Below are 27131 nucleotides of genomic sequence, written 5' to 3' on the forward strand. Positions count from 1 at the left end.
GAGTGCAACATGCACTTTAATTTAGTTCAACAACGAAAATGATGTAACTGAAAAACCCAAAGGGACGAGCAACTAGCAGTTAGGCAACTTGGTTAGCATGGATGAGTTGGACCTAGGAGCCAGTTTCCATCCTGTATAAGTTCTATAACTCCAAGTGCTGTGGGCTTTCTGGAAGGCAGTACAGAAATGTAACTTGGTCTTGAAAGGCTCTCTGCTGAGTGTGAAATGCCAGAGGAGATTTCTGCGCTCAATTCTTGGACTCACCAACGGCTTCCTACACTCACCACCTAGATGAGCAAACCTCAGCATTGACCTCCCGCCCCCCACCCCGAGCGGGCCATACGGTTTGAAGGTTTGTCGCTCAGTCGGCGGTTGAAACCAAGATGCCAGGTCCTGCTGAAGGCTTCAACTCAGGCTGCCCCATGTGTAACCATGACTTCAGCAACATTATATTTCACTTGGGTAGCTTACACTTCGATAAAACCAGCATCTGACCTTCTTTCCTACACCTTTCTCATCTCCAGATTTAGTTTAGTTTATTGTCACGTGTACCGAGGTACAGTGAAAAGCTATTGTTGCGTGCTAACCAGTCAGCTGAACGAGACTATACATGATTACAATCGAGCCGGCCACAGTGTACAGATTCAGGATAAAGGGAATAACGTTTAGTGCAAGATAAAGTCCAGTAAAGTTCAATTAAAGATAGTCTGAGGGTCTCCAATGAAGTAGATGGTAACATAGGTCCACTCCCTATTTGGTAATAGGATAGTTCATTTGCCTGATAACTGCTGGGAAGAAACTGTCCCTGAATCTGGAGGTCTGCGTTTTCACACTTCTGTACCTCTTGCCCGATGGGAGAAGGGAGAAGAAGGAGTGACTGGGGCGAGACTGGTCCTTGATTACGCTGGTGGCCTTGCCAAGGCAGGGTGAAGTGTAGATGGAGTCAATGGAAGGGAGATTGGTTTGTGTGATTATCTGGGATGCGTCCACAATTCTCTGCAATTTCTTGCGGAATAGTCTCTCTCTCTCTCTCTCTCTCTTTAGTTCCCCAATATTATCACCTTTATTGCATCTTTTTGAATTCTGTCCCTGAAGGACATCAAACTGAAACATAATTTGCCCATTACGTCCACAGATGCTGCCTGACCTGCTGAGTTCCTCCAGCTCTTTGTGTGTTGGTGAGAGGTGTCATGGCATCCGTGTGCAGAGATCCACAAAGTGGACAAACCCCTCGTAAAGGGACATGGATACAAAGGAGACGGGTCTATCTCAAAGTGAACTGGCGAGCTGGAGGTGTTCAGGCAGTTTTGTTACGTACACTGCCTGCTCTCCTCTCAGGAGTTCCCAAAAGAATGTAGTTGAAGAAACGTCTCGGTACCAGCCCAGTGGGTTTGAAAGAGTATGTTTAAAAAATATACTGGGAATCATAGTTGGTGGGGGGGGAGGGGGGGAAGCTGCTCGTCCCAATTGCGAGTGGGAAAATTCACATGCCAACAAAGCGGAGAACAAAGAGGCACATTGTTTAACCCTTTCACCCAGCCAGTGCTGCTCATGCGGAAACCTCAGAACATCATTAAACCCCGCTTATTGCACAGGTACCTTTGAATGTATATGGGTTTTCCGCTGTTAACTACAATCGATGCTATAATTCAATTTACAAATGCTTGGGAATTCTTGCCCCATCAGATCGGCACTGGTGGTGGTCCAGGAAAAGTTGTTTTAAAAATTACAATCTTTCTCCATTCATCACTCTAGTTTCTCGAACTTGCTGGATTCAGTTCAGTCCAGGTGTGAAGTTACACTGAGACTCTATCTGGTCTAGAAACAAGGAACTGCAGATGCTGCCTTGCAGAAAATGGCACAAAGCCCTGGAGTAACTCAGCCGGGCAGGCAGCTCGTCAGGAGAAAAAGGATGGAAACGTCACCTATCCATGTTTTCCAGAGATGCTGTCTGATCCTGCTGAGTTACTCTAGCACTTTGTGGGGTTTTTTTAAACAATTTGTGGCTTTGCGTCTATCCATGGAGAGCTGACGTTTTGGATTGGGACCCTTCTTCAGTGCTCTATCTAATCTGTAGGTTCCTCGAGCAGATTATCTGGTCAGGAATCTCATCCATATTTGCACAATCTTGCTCTGTTGCTTTTTTCTAAATTACATTCATCAGTTTGCTTTGAAAGGAATTAATTAACTGTAATATGGTTTAGAACATCCCGTGAATTGTGACACTGTAGAAATGCAAATTGATCTATTTTCTGGAAGCTCTGGGCCAGTAATGGGAATGCCATAGAGAGAAGAGACAAGCAACTGCAGGTGTTGGGGGGAAAAAAAGACACAAAGTACTGGAGTATCTCAGCGGGTTAAGCAGCATTTCCGGAGGTCATGGATAGGTGATGTTTCAGTCCAAAGAAGGATCCCAACCTAAAACGTTACCGGTCCATGTCCTCCAGAGGTGTTGCCTGACCTGCTGAGTTACATTAGCATCTTGGGTTCTATACATGGGAAACCCATAATCAGAGGCAGGAACCAGAAAGAACAGAATGGTGGGTCTGGGGATAAGTTCATAGGTTATAGGAGCAGAATTAGGCTATTCGGCCCATCAAATCTACTCTACAATTCAATCATGGCTGACCTATCTTACCCTCTCAACCCTATTCTCCTGCTTCTCCCCATAGCCCCCAATACCAAATAGTTGGTGAATACTTGGACTTGGACCTGTGCAGCCAGGATGTTGGTCCATGGGTTAACTTTCATTGTCCGCATGACTATCTGTATGACCACTTGGCAACTGACATCACAGCAACCTGTACAGATGCTATGTCAAAAACCAATAGTAACAAATAGTTTTGTTTTATAGACTCCTGTGACAAACTCCTAATTTCATTTGATGACATAACTTTATTTTTCTAAAATCCTCCTGCCTTGGGTCAATTTGCTTTTTTAAAGGCGTCATATTTACGCACAGAAGGGATAACAAACATGTTCAGCGTGATCAGAAATTAGCAGCCTTGTGATATAAAACAAAGCTCGGAAGTGACTGCAGGGAAGGGAAGAACTCGGTTAAACATCGATGACACCACAGAGATCATATTAACGTATGGCATCTCTGTGTGGTATGTCAGCTGCACGGAAGCGGAGAGCAGAGCTCTTCAGCGCGTCGTGCACAGAGCGTAGAGGATTATTGGGACACAGCTACCAGCCTTGGAGGGCATCTACCACACACGGTGCCTCAGGAAGGCCGTCAGCATCCATAAAGACTTCTCACACCCTTGTAATGGACTGTTCGAACTACTTCCCTCCGGCAGGCGTTACAAGGCCTTCTACGCCCGAACCTCCAGACTCAGAAACAGCTTCATTCCCAGAGCTATAGCGGCTCTGAACCGGCCCTGCTGAGTGCCCCCCGTCCCCCCCTGGACTGTCTCCCTCGGATGGTCACGTCACACAGCTATTTATTTATTTTACTCTTCTTTTACATCGGTTGGAAGCTGCATACTAAATCTCGTTGCACTGACGTGCAATGACAATAAAATATATTATTATTATTATTATGAATAATCTTGTTCTTATGTAGACCTCGCAAAGGCTGACATTTGTTGTCAAATTTTAATTAGGATCATACAGCATGGAAACAGGCCCTCCTGCCCAGCTTGTCCATGGCAACCAAAGTGCCCCATCTATGCTGGTCCCATTTGCCTGCATTTGACCTTTCTCCCTCTAAATATTTCCTATCCATGTACCCGTCCAAATGTCTTTCAAAAATATTATTGTTTCTGCCCCAGTAAATCCTCTGGCAGCTTGTTCCATATACCCACCATGTTCCATATACTGTGTGACAATAATTGCCCTCAAGTTCTTATTAAATCTATAGAGTTCCTAATACATCTAAAACAGAGATTAACAGATATTTACTGGACATGAGTATTTAAAAAAATGGAGCCTAGATGTGGTTGTTAGAATCACAGATCATTGATGAGCTAGCAGGAGCTAGATTGAAGGGTTCAATGGCCTCCTCCAGGACATGCATGACATGAAACTGTACAGAGTTTGTACTTTCCTGTACAAAGTTTGTACCTTCCTGTACGGAGTTTGCACGTTCTCCCTGTGACCGCGTGGTTTTCTCCTGGTGCTCCGGTTTCCTTCCGCACTCCAAAAGACATACAGGTTTGTAGGTTAATTGGCTTCTGTAAATTGTAAATTGTCCCTAGTGTACAGGATCGTGCTAGTGTGCAGGGTGATCGCTGGCACAGTGGGCCGAAGGGCTTGTTTCAGTGCTTTATCTCTAAACTAAACTAAACGTGAAAGGACCAGACAGAAATTGGAGACCATCCTTTAATTACAGACCCCTTTGTACAACGCATTTGGGAAGTTGTCAGACTGTTTCTGTTGTGGGGTATTTGCAGAATTAGGAAACAATTTGACCTGCTGATTGAAAGGTTAACTCCCTGTTCTGTGCCCACTGCAATTTTGTACATTAACGGATTAACAGGAGTCATGTCGCAGGGTTACGATGTGCTATCCAGAATGATAAAGCAGGCCACCTGAAAGTGAGGAACAATGTTTCAAACAGATTCAGATTGGATTACCTAGCATTGCCAAGATAGCCAGAGGGTTTTCCACAAATGTTCCCTGTACTTGGAGGGGGGGGGGGGGTAGAGGAAAAGTGAAAGAACATTTCCCACCTCTTTCTGTCTGAAGAAGGGTTCCGACCCAAAACGTCACCTATTCCTTTTTTCCCCAGAGGTGCTGCCTGACCCACTGAGTTACTCCAGCATTTTGTATCTATCTTCGGTATAAACCAACATCTGCAGTTCCTTCCTACACAACTGATAGTTAATCAATGGGCGAGAGTGTGTTAGACCATCTGTGTGCAAGATCACACTTGTGCAAGAATACCTTTGAGCAATACAGAGTGTGAGAATGTGCAAAGGAATTTTCAGGGATCCCAGTCAGCTTTCTCCAATATTAATTATGTCCAGAGTCATGCATATAGAGTCACAGAGTTTTCACCCAGGGTAGGAGAGGCAAGAGCCAGAAGACATAGGTTTACGGTGAGAGGGGAAAGATTTCATAGGAACTAGAGCGGTAACTTTTTCCACACAGAGGATGATGGGCATATGAAAGGAGCTGTCAGAGGAGGTAGTTGAGGCAGGTACTATAACAACATTTAAAAGACTGTTGGACAGGTACATGGATAGGAAAGGTTCAGAAGGATATGGGCCAAACACAGGCAGCTGGCACTAGTGTAGATGGGGCATCTTGGTCGGCGTGGACAAGTTGGGCCGAAGGGCCTGTTTCTATGCTGCGTGATTCTTTGACAGGCATCTGGGAGAAAAGCACGCGTAAATTATCTTTTTACAATATGGTATTATTCCTCCTGAGCAAAACATCAAGGAAGAGTAGACCGTATGGAAAGAGGAAAATAGATACTAAAAATAAATGCTGAACTTAAAAATGAAGTTTTGAAAACCAAACATTCAATCAAGTGGAGCAAGCACAATGTGTCTGGGTAGAAATCCTGGAGGAGGGGAATTTTACTCGCTTTTCGCTTTAGAAATATTCACTTGACTGGAGCTGCCTGCAGCGTATCAGGATTTCTTTTAGCTGCAGAGCCTTCGCATTGAGCAAAGGCAATACCTTCCTTTACAAAGCCCAGATTCCTCCACTCCCCTCCGCACAGCCGCTGGGTACGGCTGCGCCTTTTCTCTCTTTTATTTTAACCCCTCTTGTAAAGGTTAAGTTTGTGTGTGTAAACGGTCATGTCGCACAGCTATGAGAAACAGCCACCCCCTGCAACTGGCGAGCAAAGACAGTGACCTGCAACCCTTGTTACTCCTGCAAAAACAAACAGAGATGGCACTGTACCCTCTCCTTATTAACCATCTGTTGCTACCAGTGGTTGCACTGTGCCACGACACAATGCAGCCCGCCTTCCACCGGGCCACCCACAACTAACGCAAAAGCTGCCTCCCCCCCAGCCCCCTTGTTGCAAGCAAGGGACCCTAAAGCTTCCCTCTGCACCACTCCGACCCTTCAGGAGAACACACAATGCGGCAGGGTTGGAGGACGATGAGGCATGTTGGAAGTGCAATAAGGCTTTTCAATGCAGCCTGCCTTTCATTGCTGGCTGCGTAGCAACACAGATTTGGTTGACATCATTGTGGGGATCTAAGCCAGGCTGTGCAGCCTTAAAGAGAAAGGGGAGGGGGTGAAGTTTAACTGATTAAGGTCGAGGTGGGGCGTATTGGTGGGTAGGTATGGCTGCATCGGCTGCGGCACTACAAAGTCATTGTATCAGCTTTTCTTTAAAAAATCTAAAAGGGAGAACCTTTAAATAACACACAGGGTGCCAAGTAGACTTGAGGATAAGACACTGGGGTAAAAACAGGGTTCAGGAATTGAGAATGTCCAAGAGAGTAGATAAATGTGGAGCGTTAAAGGGGAGATCGAAAAAAAAATGGAGGGAGATGGAGAGAAATTACAAACGCAAGTGAGAGGAGGAAGGGTCAAGCAACGTGAGAGGTTGGGAGGTTTTCCCAACGATCCCCAGGGACTTTATTGACCCAAACCTTGTTCACATCCTCTGCTTTTGAAGGCAAGTCAAAGGCAGGGGAGAGGGGTAGATGGGGGGTGGGGAGGCTGGGAGACACTACATTATGATGCGCCTCATACCTCTCCAATGAGGAAAGAATGCTGACCAAATTGATCGTGGGAGACCTCTGCCCTTACTCCAGTAGTGTCTATCTGGACAACTAGCTGAACACCCAGTTTTATACACCCACCGCAAGTAATGGCATCAGGTGCTACTTCCTCAATGCTGCGCAGGAGAAGTGAGAAGAGAACACAACTAGGATGGAGAACAAAAACTAAGTTTAGTTTATATTGTCCCATGTACCAGGGCACAATGAAAAGCTTTGTTTTGCATGCTATCCAAATAGATCAGATATGGCATCCATAAATATAACCAAGTCAAACTCAAGTAGAATAGGTAGAGCAAAGGGAAAGGCACAGAGTGCAGAGTATGGCTCTCAGCATTGTAGCGCATCAGTTCCAGGGACAAAGTCCAATGGGCTAGAGGTGAATCAGACAGTACCCTAGAATATGGAAGGACCGTTCAAAAGCCTGATTACACAGGGGAAGAAGCTGTTCTCTAGTCTAATTGCTGAATTAGAGGAAGCTGAAAAGCTGCCGACTGCGCGGTTCCTGTTGACGATGCTCATCACAGGTGGATGGACCAGTACTGGGAACAGTTGGCCACTGACTCCCACAGGGACATTCTCCTCTGCCGTTTGTACACCTCCCTGGGCCAATATCACTAGAGCACAATGTTCTTCAGTTATCATGTTTTTTGCTTGTGGGATCTTCCAAGTGAATGATCTGCTGTAATCTCCTACTTTGAAACACTGACTGACCGACAGAGGTACCTAATCTGCTGTAAGCCTTTTTGAGACATCTTGAGTCAGAGTGGAAACAGGCCCTTCGGTCCAACTCATCCACGCTGACCAAGATCCCCATCCAGGCTATTTGCCTATGCCTGGCTCATATCCCTCTAGACCTTTCCTATCCATTTACCTGTCCAAATGTCTTTTAAATATTGTTATAATACCTGCCTCATCTACCTCATCTGGCAGCTCGTTCCATGCATCCACCACCCTCTGTGTGCAAAGTTGCCCTTCAGGTTCATATTACATTTTTCCACTCACACTTTAAACCTTTGGCTCTTGATTTCCCCACCCTGGGAAAAAGACTGTACATTCCACTCTATCTACATCCTCATGCGTTTATACAATGCTACCAGATCACCTCCAAGAAATAAAGTCCTAACCTTGAGGTGCTAAACAGGGCACATAAATTATTAATTTATTTTGTGATTTATTTGATTGCATCTGATTATCACTATTTATCATTATAATTTCATTTATCTTTCCCTTTATATCGATCTCGAAGATTTCAATCAATACCACAGCACTCGAGTTTTTGTTTTAAACCAGGAGTGGAGGTAATGAATTGACATTTAGAGAGGATAGTCACATTTTAAATGGCCCTTCTGTTTGAGCTCCGTACACGGCAGACCCCACACTGATGTCGACCCTACCAAAGAATCCACGTCGTTAGACAAAGTACAGGGAAATTGAAGCAGAAACAGAGACTGGGGCGTGAAGCTAAAGGAAGATTCTCACCCTTTTACACTTAATCTGAAGACATCAACAGTTTCAAAAATAGAACAAAAACACTTCAAAGAATGTTTAGATGTCAAAGTAATACTTTAAACAAATGCACACCTTATTCCTCTTGAGCCCCAGCTGCCCTTTGAAGCTAAACTTACACAAGCTTCACGTTCTGCCAGACTATTCAGAAGCGATTGTTAGATTTGCTTTTTTTGATATTCTAACTGGCATCAGCTGTGGGCAGGACTCTCCCATCTGTAAGTTAAGTGGTTGTGGGTTCTGAGCACACGTCCTAGCGTGACACAACTAGTACAACACCTATGCTGCACGTGGAGATGTTATCTGTATAAGATGCAACATCGCACTTAGTCTGGCCACTTCGATCATATTATCGTGAAGAAAAATCAGGGATGCTCTCTCCGGTATCCTGGCCTATATCTGTCCCTCAATAATCATAACTTCAACAGATTTGTGCCATTTATTTTGCTGCTTCCTCTTGCTTTCTGTCGCAATTTGAGTGCCTCGATGTCTCATGACTAAACTTTACAAAGCGCTTCATTAGCTGTAAGGTACTTTGGAGCATCTGAGATTGTGAAAGACACTACAGAAACACAAGATTTTCTGTCATTCCCTCTTCTCCACTCTCCCATCGGACAAGAGGTACACAAGTGTGAAAACGCAAATGTCCAGATTCAGGGACAGTTTCTTCCCAGCTGTTATCAGGTAATTAAATCATCCTATCATCAACTAGAGAGCAGTCTTGACTTACCATCCACCTCATTGGAGACCCTCGGACTATCTTTAATCGGACTTTGTCTTCCACTAAACATTATTCCCTTGTCCAGTATCTGTACACTGTAGACAGCTTGATTGTAATCATGCACAGTCTTTTTGCTGACTAGATTGCACGCAACAAATAGATTTTCACTGTACCTCGGTATACGTGACAGTTAATAAACTAAACTCAACTAAAGTACTTAGCTATGAGGAAGGCCACAAAGAGAAAATCCAGTCTCTGCTCACAAATAACCTTAGGGTTTTGATGCTGGACCAGACTGGAGCTCAGGTTCAACGCAATGCATGTAAATAGGTCGCCATTCACAATGATATACAAGCATTATACAAGTGCTCAGCAACTGCGGCTCTGAGTCCGATCTCTTCACTGTGGGAACGGGGGTCAAACAGGGATGCATCATCGCACCCACCCTGTTTGTCGTCTTCATTGCTGCCATACTTCACCTCATTGGTGAAGAGCTGCCACAGGAGATCCCAATCCTCTACAGAACTGACGGTGGGCTCTTCATCCTTAATAGGTTGAAGGCCAAGAGCAAAGTTAGTAACACTGCTATCATGGAACTTCAGTATGCGGACGACTGTGCCATTGCAGCACACTATGCAGAAGACATTTAGGGCATCCTGAATGCCTTTGCCAAGGCATACAGAGCCCATGGGCCTAGCCCTAAATATCAAGAAGACCCAGGTCCTACATCAACCTCCACCCAACCAGCCGTCTACCCAGCCCACTATAAAAGTGGAAGACACCACTCTTGAAAACGGTGACCACTCCCCCAACCTTGGCAGGATTTTCGTTCCTCAAAAGCTGACTCTGAAGTTAACCGTCGCCTGAGTTGTGCCAGCGGAGCCTAAGCCAGACTCAGGAAAAGAGTCTTTGAAGACCGATACCTAAAGACTCAAACAAAACTGCTGGTCTACAGAGCCGTTGTCCTCTCCACCCTGTTGTATGGAGCCAGGTCATGGACCACCTACAGCAGGCATCTGAGAGCCCTGGAACAATACCATCAAAGATTCTTACAAAAGATTCTGAGCATCAGCTGGGAGGACAAACGCACCAACATCAGCGTTTTGGAGGAAGCCAACATGACCAGCATCACCACCACAATAATGCAGCACCAACTTCGTTGGACTGACCATCGCATGTCCATCACACGTCTCCCTAAACAAATCCTGTGCTGTCAATTGAAGGAAGGTCGGCGAGCCCCCCGGCGAGCCAATAAAACGCTTCAAGGACAACATCAAGAACATTCTGAAGAAATTCCACATCACATCAAGCAACTGGGAGCACACTGCACTGGACAGGCGCTCCTGGAGGAAATCCATACAGGAAGGAGCTGCACTTCATGAAATGGAACTACGCTGTGTCGCAGAGACAAAGCAGCAGCACCGTAAGGAGAGAGAGAGAGAGAGAAGGGGGCTCGACGACTACCAACCACCGCCAGTCTCCAATGCCCACGTTGCACCAAGGTGTCTGAATCACGGATTGGCCTCTACAGACATCTGCAGACTCACAAGTAGACGACCCTATGGAGAGGAGAGGACAGTCATACTCGTTTCGAGTGACCGCCGATGATAATGACAAGCATTATACAAGTTGCTAACCATACCTGATTAAATAAAACATTTACATACATTTAGCATTCCCATTTCTCAATAACAATAACATTTTATTGGCCAGATTCATAACTTAATTCCTGTAGCCTCTTGGCATAGAATAGGATATTTGAAGAAGTCACCAACTAACTTTCCTATTGTAGAAACAAGGAACTGTGGATGCTGGCTTCCAAATAAGGCACAGAGTGTTGGAGTAACTCAGTGCGTCAGGCAGCATCCCTTGAGAACATGGATAGGTGACGTTTCAGGCTGGGACCCTTCTTCAGATTTTGGTGGGATGGGAGAAAGCTTGAGGAGAGGAGGGGCAGGACAAAGCAGATGGTTGGGCAAAGGCTAGAGATAAAAAGACAAATGTGTGAGATAAAAATAGAATGGTTGTGAATTGTGAAGACAGTGGAGGGGAACGTAGGTGTAAGGGGAGCAGGAGGGGGGAAATGGGCGTGGTTGATCTACATCTTATGGTAACCATAGACTCCTTCTTCACTGTCCTACCTCAATTTTGGTGTCATCTTCAAACTTACCAATCATGCTACCTATATTCCCATCCAAATCACTAACATATATGACTGTGGATGAAGCCTTCTCACCCACCACTCCACCTCCAGGTCCCTCAGATCGGCCGACTTGGGGCTGCTGAATATGCCGCGGTCTAGGTATAAGCTTAGGGACGACCGCGCCTTTGCGGTTGCAGCTCCTAGACTGTGGAACAGCATCCCCCTTCCCATCAGAACTGCCCCCTCCATCGACTCCTTTAAATCAAGACTAAAAACTTATCTATACTCCCAAGCCTTTCCTGACGTCCACTGAGCGAGGGCTATATGTATATATGTATGTAGTTTATTTGTTTATACTATTCATATAACAAATGTAAAGCACTTTGGCCAATGAGAGTTGTTTTTTAAATGTGCTATATAAATAAATGTGACTTGACTTGGCAAATGATGGAAGACCCAGTACTGATCCATGTGGCACACTGCTGGTCGCTGGCCTCCACCTGAAAAACAATCCTTCACTACCACCCTCTGCCTCTTTTCACCCAACTATTGTATCCACTTTGCTAACTCACCCTGAATCCCAAGTCTTCTAATCATCCAGATCTGTTACCGCACAGGACCTTGTTAAAGGCCTTGCTTTAGTCCAGTTAGGGCTAAGAAGACATTACCACCGCATTATGTTGGATTGGATTGCACTTCAGTCAGAGGAAGCTTTGAAAGGTCTGTGTTGTCAGAAAGTGCAATACCAGACACCATCTGAGCTTTGGTATCTTGCCAGGTGGGTCTGTACACTTCCGAATCATTGCTGTCAGTAACAAGATGTCTTCTTTGATATGGTTCCCCATCTCATCTCTGCAAAGCTTTCAGTAGATAAAGAGACGGCAAACTTCCAGTTTGGCAAAGAGCAGAGTTTACAAAATTGTTCACCAAAGATGAGGGTGAGATCACATCAAAAGATCCCACGTTGGAGACCATGCCACATCAAGGAATCCCAGTCATACCACAAGCTACTGGAGCTGGCAGAGTGTTGCAAACAAGGGATTGAAGTGATCCAGCCCATCACATTTGATGTTTATCCTCGACCAAACAATGTTTAACACTACATTTTGGCACATTCATCAGTCTGAAGAGGACTTCATCAGTCTCGACCCAAAACGTCACCCATTCCTTCTCTCCAGAGATTACTCCAGCATTTCATGTCTATTTTCGATTTAAACCAGCATCTGCAGTTCCTTCATACACTACATTTAGCACTTTCCGTAGACTTTCAACTTTAGAGATACGGCACGGAAACAGTCCACGCCGACCAGCGATCACCCAGTACACTAGCACTAACCTACGCACTAGGGACAATTTACAGAAGCCAGTAAACCTACAAACTTGTACATCTCTGGAGTGTGGGAGGAAACTCCTTCTGCAGTTGTACAGAGCCCTAGTGAGACCACACCTGGAGTATTGTGTGCAGTTTTGGTCCCCTAATTTGAGGAAGGACATTCTTGCTATTGAGGGAGTGCAGTGTAGGTTTACAAGGTTAATTCCCGGGATGGCAGGACTGTCATATGCTGAGAGAATGGAGCAGCTGGGCTTGTACACTCTGGAGTTTAGAAGGATTGGAGGGGATCTCATTGAAACATATAAGATTGTTAAGGGCTTGGACACGCTAGAGGCAGGAAACATGTTCCCGATGTTGGGGGAGTCATCGGGACCACAGTTTGAGAATAAGGAATAAGCCATTTAGAACGGAGACGAGGAAACACTTTTTCTCACAGAGAGTGGTGAGTGTGGAATTCTCTGCCTCAGAGGGCGGTGGAGGCAGGTTCTCTGGATGCTTTAAAGAGAGAGCTATATAGGGCTCTTAAAAATAGCGGAGTCAGGGGATATGGGGAGAAGGCAGGAACAGCGTACTGATTGGGGATGATCCGCCATGATCACATTGAATGGCGGTGCTGGCACGAAGGGTGAAATGGCCTACTCCTGCACATATTGTCTATTGAAACTGGAGCACCCGGCGAAAACTCACGTGGTCCCAGTTAGAACGTACAAAATCCACACAGACAGCATCCTTAGTCAGGACAAATGGCCTAATTCTGCTCCAAGACTTATGAACTCAGGTCTCTGGCACATTAAGGCAGCAACTCTACCGCTGTGCCACTGTGACACATCATTCCTGGATATTGTTTATTAATTAATCATTCAAAACCCTCCATCCCACTCACTCCCAGGTATGTGATATTCTAAATAAAAAAATAATTTACCCCTAGGTCACAGAAGAACACAATATAACAGTGAGAACAGCCCTAGAGGTCTCAAGCCTGCACTGCTATTCAGTAACATGGCTGATCCTACACTTATTTCTATTTTTTAAAATCCTTTAGTTTCCAAAAATCAGATCTTATATTTAATCTTTCAAAAATGTATTGATTTTATTGGGATGTATAAAATCATGAGGGGGGTAGATAGGCTGAATGCAAGGTCTGGTACCCAGGCTAGGGGAATCAAGAACCAGAGCACATAAGTTTAAGGTGAAGAGGCAACATTTCATAGAAAAGTGAGGGGCTACTTTAACACACAGAAGGTGGTGGCTATATGAAACGGGCAGCTAGAGGAGATAGTTGAGGCAGGTACTATAACAGTGTTTAAAAGACAGGTGGACAGGTACATGGAGAGGTACGATTTGGAGGGATATAAACTAAACGCATGCAAATGGGACTAGCTTAGAGGGACACCTTGGACAGCATGGACAAGTTGGGCTAGAGGGCTTGTTTCTATGCTGTGTGACTCTATGGCTCTCTATGACTCTCGGTGGATCTTGCACATGCAAAAATGAACCATTCTGAACATCTACAATGTTATGCATTGAAGAAATATCCTCACATCTCAAACCTAAATGGCTAATCCCTTACCCCAGGAGAAAATAGCTACCCTGTCACTCCCTTGAGAGTCTTTAGTTGGATACCCTCTACTTTCTGCATTGCAATGAGTACAGACTCAAGTCTTACTTGATCTTTCCTCATAGCATAAACTATCCCACTGAACTAATTTCAAGCGTACAGAAGTGTCCAGTCCCAAATCCAATCTGCTTTTCTATGCAGAAACCACCTGAGTCCCTCTATTAGATTCCATCCTGTAATTCACTTCCAGGTATGTTCTTCAATAATTGAAGCCCCTGAACCCTTCAATTACATTCTACCCTGTAACTCACACTCAGGTATCCACCATTCTACATATAAACTTCCCAAACACCTTGATTAGATTCCAGACTATAACACACTGCCAGGTGTCCATTATTCGAGTTATAAACAGCCCAGCGGGGAAAATGTAAAGGTGTGTTTATTACTTTTGATGTATTTTTCAAACACCTCACCTAACACAATGTTTATCAATAAAAAGCTGCCTACAGGGGCAACAGCACAATACCATGCCAAGCCGACAGGCAGGTCAGACGTGACTTCAAGTCTCAGTCTGTGCTTGGATAACAGATCTCAGTTGGACTAGGTGTGATCAGTGAAAGGTTATGCTGACCGCAAGGGCATGTTATTGCCTGATAAGGGCAGATTCTGGTGGGGTGTGGGGGAGAGAAATATATCACCATTCACAATCTATACTCAGCCAGCATTAACACAATGCTGGACTTTACTGGACATTATCTTCCACTAGACATTATTTCCTTTATCCTGTATCTGTACACTGACGGCGTGATTGCAATCATGCATATAGTCTTTCCACTGACTGGGTAGCACGCAACTAAAAAGCTTTTCGCTGTACCTCGGTGCACATGAGTATAAAACTAAATCAAACTAAACTATACAAAACGATGCTGGACATTGGGTCAAACTGGCAAACGTTGACCTCTAGGGGAAGATGGACAACAAAAGGAGAAAGAGAAAAAAGATTCTTTTTCTGCTGGACTGTAGTGAGGTTGCAGGCAGGTCCAGCTGTCGTCCAGTCTGAGGCAGGTTCTGTTGCCTCTCAGTGCAGCTTGTGTTTATTCCTTGATTGGTGCTGACTTCAGCAGTTTACTTCAAAGGGCTCTCCCTTTCCCCGAACACCTGACGTTCTGTCTTGAATGGTGGGAACCTGCATCGCAAGCCCGGGCACGAGCTTCAATAGCACGACATGCAGAGAAAAAGCTTCAGATAATGGAAGATACAAAAAAAAGGGGGAGGCCGAGGTGGCCCCTATATGTGGGAGAAAACACACACAATCACACACAAGACATTTGCCATCACAATGGCTCACAAAGGTAAACCTGTACCAGGGCTACTTTGTACTTTGACAAAACATACATGATTACACACACAGAAGATAAAAGGATGAAAGCAAAACATCTGTTTCACAGCAGCCCATCTGGCCCCCACAAGGGAAAAAAAAGATAAATCCAAACTTCCAGATCCTTACATTATCTTCACTGACCAAACTATGCACAGCAACAATTTATACCTCAGGTATCTATAATAATTCAGTGTATGAACTACCTAAACATTTTGATTAGACCACAAACTTTTGAATTCACTTCCGTATATAAACCACCTGAATCACTTGATTTGATTTCAGACTTGAACTAAATCCCAGAGATGTATTAATACATATACAAAAAGCACTTGATATTCCTATTTAGTCCACAATTATTTATCCAGATCAATTGTAGTTTCCACCATATAAAAATTATTGATAATTATTCTTTTCTTTCAATACCCAAGTCTGGGGTGTAACCCATATGTTAGCACACAACAAACTGGGTAGAAAGCAAAAAAAAGCTTTTCACTGTACCTCGGTACACGTGACAATAAACTAAACTAGTATACAAGGGTGGTATATATAGGTTGACAATAATATTGGCATGTCACAGTAGGCACAGTGCATACATTTACGATACAGAAATAGCTGGTGACGGACTTGCTCACTTCAAACTCGTTTTGTTATTGATAAGCCACCATGGTCAGACCATATGAATGAACTAAGCACAGCCTTGAATGTTTCCTTAAAGTACTTTCCTGACATTAGAGGAATGAGTGATGTTAATGAAAAGTAAACAAATTCTTAGAGGCATAAAAAGGGTATATTTTGACTAGCTATTTCTCTTGATGGCAAGTTTAGAACAAGAGGCATAGTCTCAGGATAGTCAGCCACTTAAGACGGAGATGGGGAAATATTTATTCACTCAGAGTGCTGTGAGTGTTTGGCTTTCTCCAATCCAGAGAGGCAGGTAGTCAAATTGGGGAAATCAAAGAATATGGGGATTAAGTGGGAAAGTGGAATTGAAGCAAAGTATTATAGTAGTGAAGGATGGGAAAGATTCAAGGGACTGACTGAACTATTGTTGATTCTTTGAAAGAAAAATAGCACCCACCCAATTACAGCCATATAGCATGGAAACAGGCCCTTCGACCAAACTTGCTCAGCGCAACCAACATGTCCCATCTACACTAGTCCCACCTGCCTGCATTTGTCCCATATCCGTCTAAACCTATCCTATCTACCCGTTTAAATGTTTCTCACTGACCTGCTGAATACAGTAAAAGAGAGAAGACTTACAATTCAGCCTTTATATGGATTTCTGCAGCTCCTTATAGACCCCTTTCAGGATGCCCAATTATAATTTTTCAGCTAATAAAATGTTTAGTTTTAAATGTGAGTCCACCGTTGCAAAAAGCACATTAAACAAATTTTACAGAGCAATATCCCACCATCAGCAGGAACTAAATACCTGACAAAGGAGGTATATATGGCAGATCGAACTGTTGTGAAAAATGGCAGATCGAATCTGAAGAAGGGTCTCGACCCGAAACGTCACCCATTCCTTCTCTCCAGAGATGCTGCCTGTCCCGCTGAGTTACTCCAGCATTTTGTGTCTATCTTTCATTTAACAGTTAAATGTGAGGCCAGCAAACAAATAGGAACAGAGAATGCAAGAGAAAGAATGTTCTATGTTGGATGAACATTTAGTGACTTTGTCGGTGCAGAAACGTGACGACTCTTTTGTGTCCTGCCGTGGTGAGGTCTGCTGTATGATTTTACCAGGTTGAATCATTGAAAAGCCATGAAGAAAGAATGAATGAATAAAGAGCGAAATATAAAGCAAATCAGAAAAAGAGTGACAAATATAAAGACAAATTGCTAGACTCGGAAACGTGAGAAAATAAAAACATTATTGAGACTTAGAACCAAAAAGCATTACAAAAAAATTAAAGGTGTGAAAAGGAAAGGAAATGCACGCAATTTATGGATAGATAGTGGGAGAACACAGAAAGCCAAACCAAAGAAAGAGAAAAAAGGCCACATCATCTGTCAGAGCCTTTGAACAGCCTCACTCAACACCTAAACGTGACACCTGTCTATTACAAATAGATCTGTTACTTCTTGCCCTTCTCAGCAGGCTCGACACTAAACCACTTGCACAAGCTGCCAGTCAAATGAAGAGCGATTGCCAGTTAAAAGAGAAATTAAACTACTAGACAAGACTAATCTCCTTCAATTGCCTGTGCTTGCCTCTTCACTAGATAAACTCAAACCCTGTCTATCCGTGTTGCTAATCCTGACTAATACAGCTTTGTTACTCGGGCAGATTCGGGCTCCCCAGCTGCACTGAGCTATCACTCCACTGCAATGAAAACAGGCCTATAAATTTCCTTCACATTTAAAATCACTGGCATTGTTTACTGACCCCTCAAGTGTACAGCTTCATAATATTACTACCTACACCTGATATAGAGGTGGTTGTCACAGGAATGGTTACAGGTCGCCAATCCCTCTCCTCCCTACAACACCCTGCATGCTCATCTTCCTCATTGTGTTGATGTCCAAGGTTAATCAACACCCTTTCTGCTCATTCTTCCCCATCACCTTAATACAAAACACTGAATTAGTCTCTTCCTCAGGGTTTTTAAACTGTGGCTAAGTGACTTTACACATTAAAGAAACTACGTGGCAACAGGCCTTTCAGACCACCGAGTCCACGCCGACCAGCGATCATCCCATCCACTAGCACTATCCTACACACTAGGGACAACTCATAGAAGCCAATTAACCTACAAACCTGTACATCTTTGAAGTGCGGGAGGCAATGGGAGCACCCGGAGAAAACCCACATGGTCACAAGGAGAATGTACAAACTCTGTACGGACAGCACCCATAATCAGGATCGAGACCGGGTCTCTGGCGCTGTAAGGCGGCCACTCAACCACTGTGCCGCCCTAAGTGGGTTGCATTCTAGTTTCCGAGTCATAAAGTTGATGGTTCAAATCCCCTTCCAGGACAAGTTGGCAAGTTGCAGCCAAATTTAATTGCCACGGTAATAGGAGCGATAGTGGATTGGAAGCCTGCGTCCAGTGGTGTAGCATAGGATCGGTGTTGTGATGTTTCCTGTTTGTAACATACACTGATGTCGATGAAAATTTGGGAGGTATGATTCGCAAGTTTGTAGACAACATGGAAAATCAATGGTGTTGTTAGTAAGGAGGGTTGTCTCAGGTGATAACATGCTATTGATCAGTTGATAAGAAGAGCAGATGGAATTTAATCCTGATAAGTGCAAGGGAGGACATAATATTTCACACAATGACTGGTAGATCCTGAGGGAGAACTGAGGAACAGAAGGATCTAGGTGTACAAGTCCAAGGACCACGGAAGGCGGCAGCACCGACAGATAAGGTGGGGGATACTCAAAATGAGTATTCCCATTACAGAATACTCACCTCCATTAACTGGAGCACAGACTATAGGAGAAGGAAGATATGCTACTACTTTATGAAATATTGGCTAGGGTACAGGTGGAGAATACTGTGGCTGGAACACTATAGGAAGTATACGATTGCAGTATAAGGATGGATTTTTCTTTATAGGAGACATTGGTCAGGCTGGGTTTGTGTTCTGTGGAGTAGAGGAGGCAAGTGGGGGGTTGGTAATCTGATTATAGATTATAGATACTGTGGGCTAAAGAGTATATTCTTGCGTTGTATAGTCCATGTTCTATATATACAAATTATGAGGGACATAAAGAGCAGGGATGCTGGAAATACAAAGGCACAGGATTAAGGTAAGGATAGGAGGATTAGCGAGAAGGCGAGAAATATTTTCTTTCACCCAGAGGGATTATGGAATTTGGAATGCACTGCCTAAAGGGGTGGTGGAGGAAGGCACTCTCACAACTGTTAAGAAGCATTTGTTGAGCACTGGAATCATCAAGGCAAAAAGGATCGAAGGCCAAGTGTTGGACAAAGAGGCTTGGTATAGATGGGTTCTGGATGCTTGGCATCGATGTGTTGGTTCTAAGGGTCTGTTTCTGGGCAGAATATCTGGCAAAAATGGAGGAATGCTGCACTGTCTGAGTTGCTCTTTCAGATGAGGTATTAAACTAAGGGATCCCCTCACCTCCAAGTGAACATTAAAGATCCATGGAGCTTTCTAAAGAGCAGCAACAGAGTTCTCCCACGAGTTGCAAGCAATATTTGTATCTCAAACAACTCTAATAACAGGTGTAGAAATAAGGAACACCAGATGCTGGTTTACAACTAAAGGACACAAGGTGCTGGAGTAACAGCGGGTCAGGCAGCATCACTGGAGAACATGAATAGGTGACGTTTAGGGTCTGGACCCTAGTAACAGGTAACCTGACTGTCATCCCATTGCTGTTTGCGGCAGTTTCCCCTTGTGCGTTAGCTGGCCACTGTGTTTCCTCATCATGCCGATCGTGCATTAAAAGTATCTGACTGGTTGTAGAACACATTAGAACGACTGAAGGTTGTGAAGGGTGCTGAACAAATGCAGGTTCTTTCCACCCTCTGAAAAAAGGAGGGCTCCAGTAACAACACAAGGAAACAGACTGTGAGATTCATAGGGTCGGTTCCCTTACCTTTGAAGGTCCCATATCCGTAAGGGAGAGGCATGGCCACAGCAAGCAGTCCCGGTCAAAACAGAGCTAGAAAAGAGAAAGTACAAGCACTTACCAAACAAAAAGGTGCATCAAAATAACTTATATATTTTCCTATTCCTGTATTCTATTAGAGCCCTCGATTTGGAATGGATGTGTGTAATCCTCACTTTACCCCAATAACATTTTGTGTCAGGGGCCATTGTGCAAAAGTATATATACGAGACAGAAAAGAGACATGGGGACAACAAATTTGAGTCTCACCACGGTCACTCCCTCTTCTCCCCTCTCCCATCGGGCAAGAGGTACTGAAGTGCACAAATGCACACCTTCAGGTTCAAGAATCTTACTTCCCAGCTGTTATTAGGCAACTGCACCATCCTATCACCAACTCGAGAACGGTCCTGACCTCCCACCCACCACCTCAGACTACTGCTCTAGTAATATAGAAACATAGAAAAATAGGTGCAGAGTACGACATTCAGCCCTTCGAGCCAGCACCCGCCATTCAATATGATCATGGCTGATCATCTAAAATCAGTACCCCTTTCCTGTTTTTTTCCCATATCCCTTGCTCTGTACATCTCAAGATCAATTTTGGACCTTGCAAAGGCACCAGCCAGCTTTATTCGTCACCCTTGCCCTCGGACCCACCAGAGATCGAGGGACAGGGAGAAGGGGTAGTAGCAGTGGATCATCCATCATTATCCATCATTTCTGTATGAAAAGAGCTCCACTTTGGCAAGTATTGTATTATCCGAGCTCTAATGCAATAGGTAAAAAAACAAACCGAGATAGACACAAAATGTTGGAGTAACTTGGCGGGACAGGCAGCATCTCTGGATAGAAGGAATGGGTATCCAGAGATGCTGCCTGTCCCACTGAGTTACTCCAGCATTTTGTGTCTATCTTCATTGTAAACCAGCATCTACAGTTCCTTCCGGCTCAAAATAAACCGGGAATGGGTCGACACAAATCATGCATGTAGGTTCTATCAAGGAATGGGTTAACACTAATCAAGTGTTGGATACATGGTTAAGAGCAGGGGAGGTGTGACGAAGGGGCTCGGAGGGGGGGAAGAGATTGGAATTAGCCTTTCTCCAGTTGGTACACTGCTCTTGAGCAGGCCTGAATCATTTATTACACAACACAATACAGGGGTGGAGCAGTTTGCACAATCCCACACAGGCTGTGGATCACCTGAAAGACCCCCTCCCCTGTTCCTGCCACTACCTGCTGTGTTCCCACCACCTAGCCCCTTTCACTACCCCTGGGGGACCATCACACTCACGTACACACTAATAGCTTTTAGTTTCCATTCATACAAAAACTGCCGCACTAAAATTGGCCAGCAGACCACCAACACTGAGCCCTCCCCAACCCAACCTTTCATAGCCAGGGTTTTGCTGCAATCCTCACCTCAAGCCCCAGACAAAGGCACTAAGGCATCTCAGAAACTTATTTTAGCACTAAAGGGCCAAAATGTTCAAACTTCTTTACAATTTTTGATCAATGAAAATAAACCTCCCTTTGATAACTGGACAGAGATATCCCTGGCTCATTTTATTAGTTGCCTTTGCTGATTGGCAAATAGAACAATTCACCACATGGAGGCAGAATTAGTGACTCATGAAACAGCACCTGAAATACGTGAATTGCTTTTAAAATAGACTAGTGAAAAGGGTGCGATTTGTATATCGTACAACAAAGGTTATGTAGCAGGTTAACAGATTTTCTTTGCAAGTTTACGGATTCTGTGTAGGTTTACAGATTTACTCTGTATTCAGGCGATTCACAGCATCAATGTGTGGAGTCTGTTTATTTAGGGTTGCTTTATCGAATTGTATTAGTTTCAAAAGTATTACAGTTCACTGTAACTGCACACTGTCACTCAGCATTTAAGATACAATACTCATTGTGTTGCTGTTTATTTGTAGGGGGTCACTCTTTGTCTAATTGCATCAAATTAATATTTAGAGCAAGGTTTACTCGCTACGTAAGTTCAAAAAACAGCACAGAGTCAAAGTTTATTCAACGCACGACTGCTCAGAATGGGGCAGCATTCAGGACGGCGTGGATAACGCCGGGTCCCTTGGTCTGGAGCAGGTAGCTGCCCCGCACCAGCTCCCACACTACCTACCCGCACCTGCCAAGCAAGTCCCACCTCACTGTGGCATCGTCGTCTGCAGGTCTCACATCAGCCAATTCAGAATGCACAGAGCCAGTCGTCCTGCAACCCAAGGGATAGCCTAAGATGGTGAAGGTTAGACTTGACTGTTTAGACCACGTCAAGTAATATCAGACGTCAATCTCCTCTGCCCAATCCATGGCCCACTTCTCTACCTTAGAATAAGGATATTCTTGGTTTCTTTTATCCATTACTATTTCTTAAAATCTCTTCCTCTCCTGCCTCTTCCCTTTCTACCCACTACTTCATCAAGTGCAAGGATTTCAGGGACTTGTTTTTTCACCCAGACTTCATTCCCACTGTTGACCATCTACCTGTCTTATGTCAGCACAACGGGTTCCATTACCCCCTTTACAAGTCTTTGCAAACTTTGTCACTACCAAAAAACACACCCGTAGCTCTCTTTTCCCCATCCACAGTTGCTGAATATGTAGTCATCTCAAGTCAATGGTGATTTTTGCCATTGCCTTATGTTTGAACCTTTAACATCTGACTCCACCACAGCCGTGGTATTGAAGTAATATAATCAAACATGCCAACTATGACCGGCAATCATTATCCTTCTTCATCTTCACAACGATATAGGTAGCTGGCAACATGACTGTAACTACCCATGAGAAGTTGTGGCAGTGACCCAGGACCTTGAATTCCTGACCCAGGACAAAATTCCTGAGCACACCTTGGATCCCTTACACAGGTCAGGGCCGTCAGGTTGGCCCATCCAAGAACCAGCGTGATGAGCTGTTATAATCCTGATTTTAGAATACAGCCTGAAGAAGCGCCTCGACCCAAAACGTCACATGTCCATGTTCTCCAGAGATATTGCCTGACCTGCTGGGTCCTCCAGCACGATGTGTCCTTACAATATTAGTGATTGTGCAAAGAGACAGACTGCACATGGCTTGAGATCTTGCTGAGGTCAATACGAGCTTCACATGGAGGCCATCAATGGAAAAATGTGTGTATGGACATGGTATGGTAATTACTCTCAAACCTCTCTGAGATAATGGGAGCTGTGAGAAGGATTAGCCTTCAGGGTGATATAGACATGATAATGAATGGGCACGGACATAGCAAATGTAGTTCGGGAAAATGCAAGGTCATCTATTAGGATAAGATTTTAGTCCATAAAAACGAAAGCAAGAGTATTTTTCACAGCTCATTTTCAATGATAAGAAATTGAAAGGTGCTACTGTTCAGAGCAACCTGGTGTCATTGTACGCGAATCATTCACTTACAGTTAACAGCAGGTACAGCAAGCAATTAGGAAGGCAAATGATGCGAGAGCCTTTTTTTTTTGCAACAATGAGGAGATACGTCTTGTTCCAATTATAGAAGCTCCAGGTGAAATTGTACCTAGAATATTTTGAACAGATCTGAGATTATACCATTCCTTGGGTAGAAGCTGGGGAGTGAGTCAATTTAAGGGGGGGGGGGCTGAGGAGTGAAGACATTTCTTCACACGAAGGTGGCAAAGCTTTGGAACTATCTCTACTCACAAGGGCTATGGATGCCCGACTGTCGAGTACATTCAAAAGAGAGATGATAGATTTTTAAATATTAATGAAATTAAGGAATATGGTGTAGGTGAATTATGCCAAGATAAAATATCTTAATAAATGGTGCAAGAGGTAAAGGGCTGAATTCTATCACTTTTTACATTAATCCCTCCGATTCCAATCCTCCAACTTCCTCAAACATGAACTCATCCAAGACTCAGGAGAGCTTATTGTACTTTGCATCAATTCCAGCTCATTCATCAGTCTTGTGCCCAAGCACGCAATTGTAAAATACTCACCCTTGCATTCTATTAAGAGAATGAATCTCAACATTAGAGTTGCTGTATAAATACAAATTATTATTGCTTCACAAATCATTATTATTATCCCACAAAGCTCCTGCCTATTCACAGGGTGATGGCTTCTTGGGCAATTATGAAGCGTTAGACTCAACATTTCTGTTCGACCACAAATAGATAATGCTAGTATTTCACAGAGACTGTCAGTTGTCCTACTTATCCAGTTTTTGAAATACTTCAGTAACAGTCAGATTCAATTTTACAGTCCAAAGGAAAAAGCACACAAAAAATATCTCGCCCCTGACTGTATGAATAGTATTTTCCACAATTTACAGTTAAAGATTTTTGTAGCCACCCATAAGAAGTGGTGGGTCGATGGGCTGCCACTCAGGATCTTTCACAAATATTGCGAGGCGGGCATTCCATAAGCTCAGTGTAATTTAACCACAGCTCACAGTCAGACTTTAAGAGCCAGATCACAAGACGACCAACAGGCAGTTAATGTATACAGAATTAATTTCAACACTAGGTGGTTATTGGGGAAAGTGGATCTGGCATAAATCATGCCACTAAGTGGAGATCCTGACCTCAGACGGCGTGGGAAAGCAGAAATTTGATGCAATGTTCAACGGAATTTCTCCATCTTCAGCCAATTTAACATGGACAGTGGAAACCAGACCATAATATTGCAAGCCAAAGTTATGTAGTGCAACCTGTACAAAGTCCATCGTGGTCCATTTGCAGTGTGGCTGAAGAGTCTGATGGCTGTTGAGAAGAAGAAACCTGCTGGTCACAGTTTTCAGACTCCTGTATCTTCTTTCCAATGGTAGTAGCAAGATGAGAGCGTTGTCATCTTGGTTCGATCCTGACTACGGGTGCTGGCTGTACGGAGTTTGAACGTTTTTTCCGAGATGAGAAAAACATTTTTTTAGGACCGAGATGAGAAAAACATTTTTCACACAGAGAGTGGTGAATCTCTGGAATTCTCTGCCACAGAAGGTAGTTGAGGCCAGTTCATTGGCTATATTTAAGAGGGAGTTAGATGTGGCCCTTGTGGCTAAAGAGATCAGGGGGTATGGAGAGAAGGCAGGTACAGGATACCGAGTTGGATGATCAGCCATGATCATATTGAATGGCGGTGCAGGCTCGAAGGGCCGAATGGCCTACTCCTGCACCTAATTCCTATGTTTCTATGTCAGGGCGGCGTGGGTCTTTGATGATATTACCTGCCTTTGTGAGGCAGTGCTTCCTGTGGATGGTGGGGAGGTCAATACTCATGATAGACCTAACATTACCTAACCATATTTCCTCACATCTTGCTTACCCAATTAATTCTATATAATTCAGCAAATGTAGCTGCAGTATACTCAGCACTGATTAAGATGGGATGAATGGATAGAACCATTAGTAGATGTATCAAAGGCCAGCGTGCAGAGATAGAAATAGAACATAAAAAATACAGCCCTTCGGCCCTAAATGTCTGTGCTGAACACGATACTAAGCTCAACTAATCTCATCTGCTTTGCATCATGTTCGACACAGATTTAAAATGATGGAGAACGTATTGGAAATAGAACCAATCAGGCTTTCAAATGACAATTGCCCATTAGTTGCAGATCAGAGAGTCTATCGAAGAGTCTATCCTCTTCTTAGAGCATAAAACAAGTTAATCCACCCTTTAAATGAAGGTGAAATCCCTTAAAAAAACCATTTAAGGAAGAGAAGGAAATCTCGCTGGTGTCCTCGCTATTAGTTATCTCCTAACCAACAACTGAAACACAGATCATCTGGTAATAAAAAAGAACTGCAGATGCTGGTTTATACCAAAGATAGATGCAAAATGCTGGAGTAACTCAATGGGTCAGACAGCATCTCTGGAGAAAATGGATAGGTGACATTTCAGGCCTGGACCCTTATTCAGACATCTGCTGAGCCTGATGGTTGTTGAGAAGAAGCTGTTCTTGAACCTGATGGTCAGAGTTTTCAGACTCCTGTACCCTCCTCCTGACAGTAGGAGTGAGATGAGAGATTTGCCATGGTGGTGTGGGTCTTTGATGATATTACCTGGCATCTTGAGTTAGTGCCTCCTGCAGATCCCTTGGATGCTGAGTTACTTCAGCATTTTGTGTTTATCTACAGATCATCTGGTGATCGTTGCTTTGGCGGTGGTGGGAGCATACTATGAATACATTGATGGCTCAATTTGATAATAATTGCACTTCAAAAGTACTTTACTGATGGTGAAACCACCCTTGTATGTACAGAGGTTGTGAATGATGCTATCTTTCTACTGTATACAAAAATGCTGGAGAAACTCAGCAGGTGAGACTGCATCTACGGAGCGAAGGAATAGGTGACGTTTCGGGTCGAGACCCTTCTTCAGACTGATGTGGGGGTGGGGGGTGGGGGGTGGGCGGGAAGAAGAAAGGAAGAGGCGGAGCCGGTAGGCTGTGGGAGAGCTGGGAAGGGGAAGGAGGGAGAACGTAAGGACTACCTGAAATTGGAGAAGTCAATGTTCATACCGCTGGGGTGTAAACTATCCAAGCGAAATATGAGGTGCTGCTCATTGAGTTTACAGTGGGACTCACTCTGGCCATGGAGGAGGCCCAGGACAGAAAGGTTGGATTCAGAATGGAAGGGAATGGAGTTGAGGTACTGAGCCACCGGGAGATCGGGTTGGTTATTGCGAACTGTGCGGAGGTGTTGGGTGAAGCGATCGCCAAGCCTGCGCTTGGTCTCACCGATGTAGAGCAGTTGACACCTAGAACAGCGGATGCAATAGATGAGGTTGAAGGAGGTGAAGGTGAACCTCTGCCTCACCTGGAAACACTGCTTGGGTCCTTGGATGGAGTCGACGGGGGGAGGTAAAGCGACGAGCGTAGCATTTCCTGCCGTTGCAAGGGAAAGTACCAGGGGAGGGGGTGGTTTGTGTGGGAAAGGACGAATTGACCATGGAGTTACGGAGGGAGCGGTCTCTGCGGAATGCCGAAAGGGGAGGAGATGGGAAGATGTGACCAGTGGTGGGATCCCGTTGGAGGTGGCGAAAATGTCGGATGATTATCTGTTGTATGTGACGGCTGGTAGGGTGGAAGGTGCTCTATGTTTTATGTGCCAGCCCTACATTCAGCACCTGTCACTGTGTCTGAACCGTGGTAGAAGGCAAGTGATAGGTTCATAAGTTATAGGAGCAGAATTAGGCCATTCGGCCCAT

At 44.3% G+C, this 27131-nt stretch overlaps 1 protein-coding gene across 1 annotated transcript in view; it reads right to left on the reverse strand.

The window, feature by feature from the left end:
- fbxw4 (F-box and WD repeat domain containing 4) overlaps window positions 1-27131 on the reverse strand; it is a 93190-nt gene that overhangs the window by 11248 nt on the left and 54811 nt on the right. The window contains exon 6 of the mRNA XM_033034167.1: window positions 19917-19982. Coding sequence (XP_032890058.1) covers window positions 19917-19982 — 66 coding nt within the window. The remainder of the gene's footprint in view (window positions 1-19916; window positions 19983-27131) is intronic.

This window comes from Amblyraja radiata, chromosome 15, assembly GCF_010909765.2.
Source record: "Amblyraja radiata isolate CabotCenter1 chromosome 15, sAmbRad1.1.pri, whole genome shotgun sequence".
NCBI lineage: Eukaryota > Metazoa > Chordata > Chondrichthyes > Rajiformes > Rajidae > Amblyraja > Amblyraja radiata.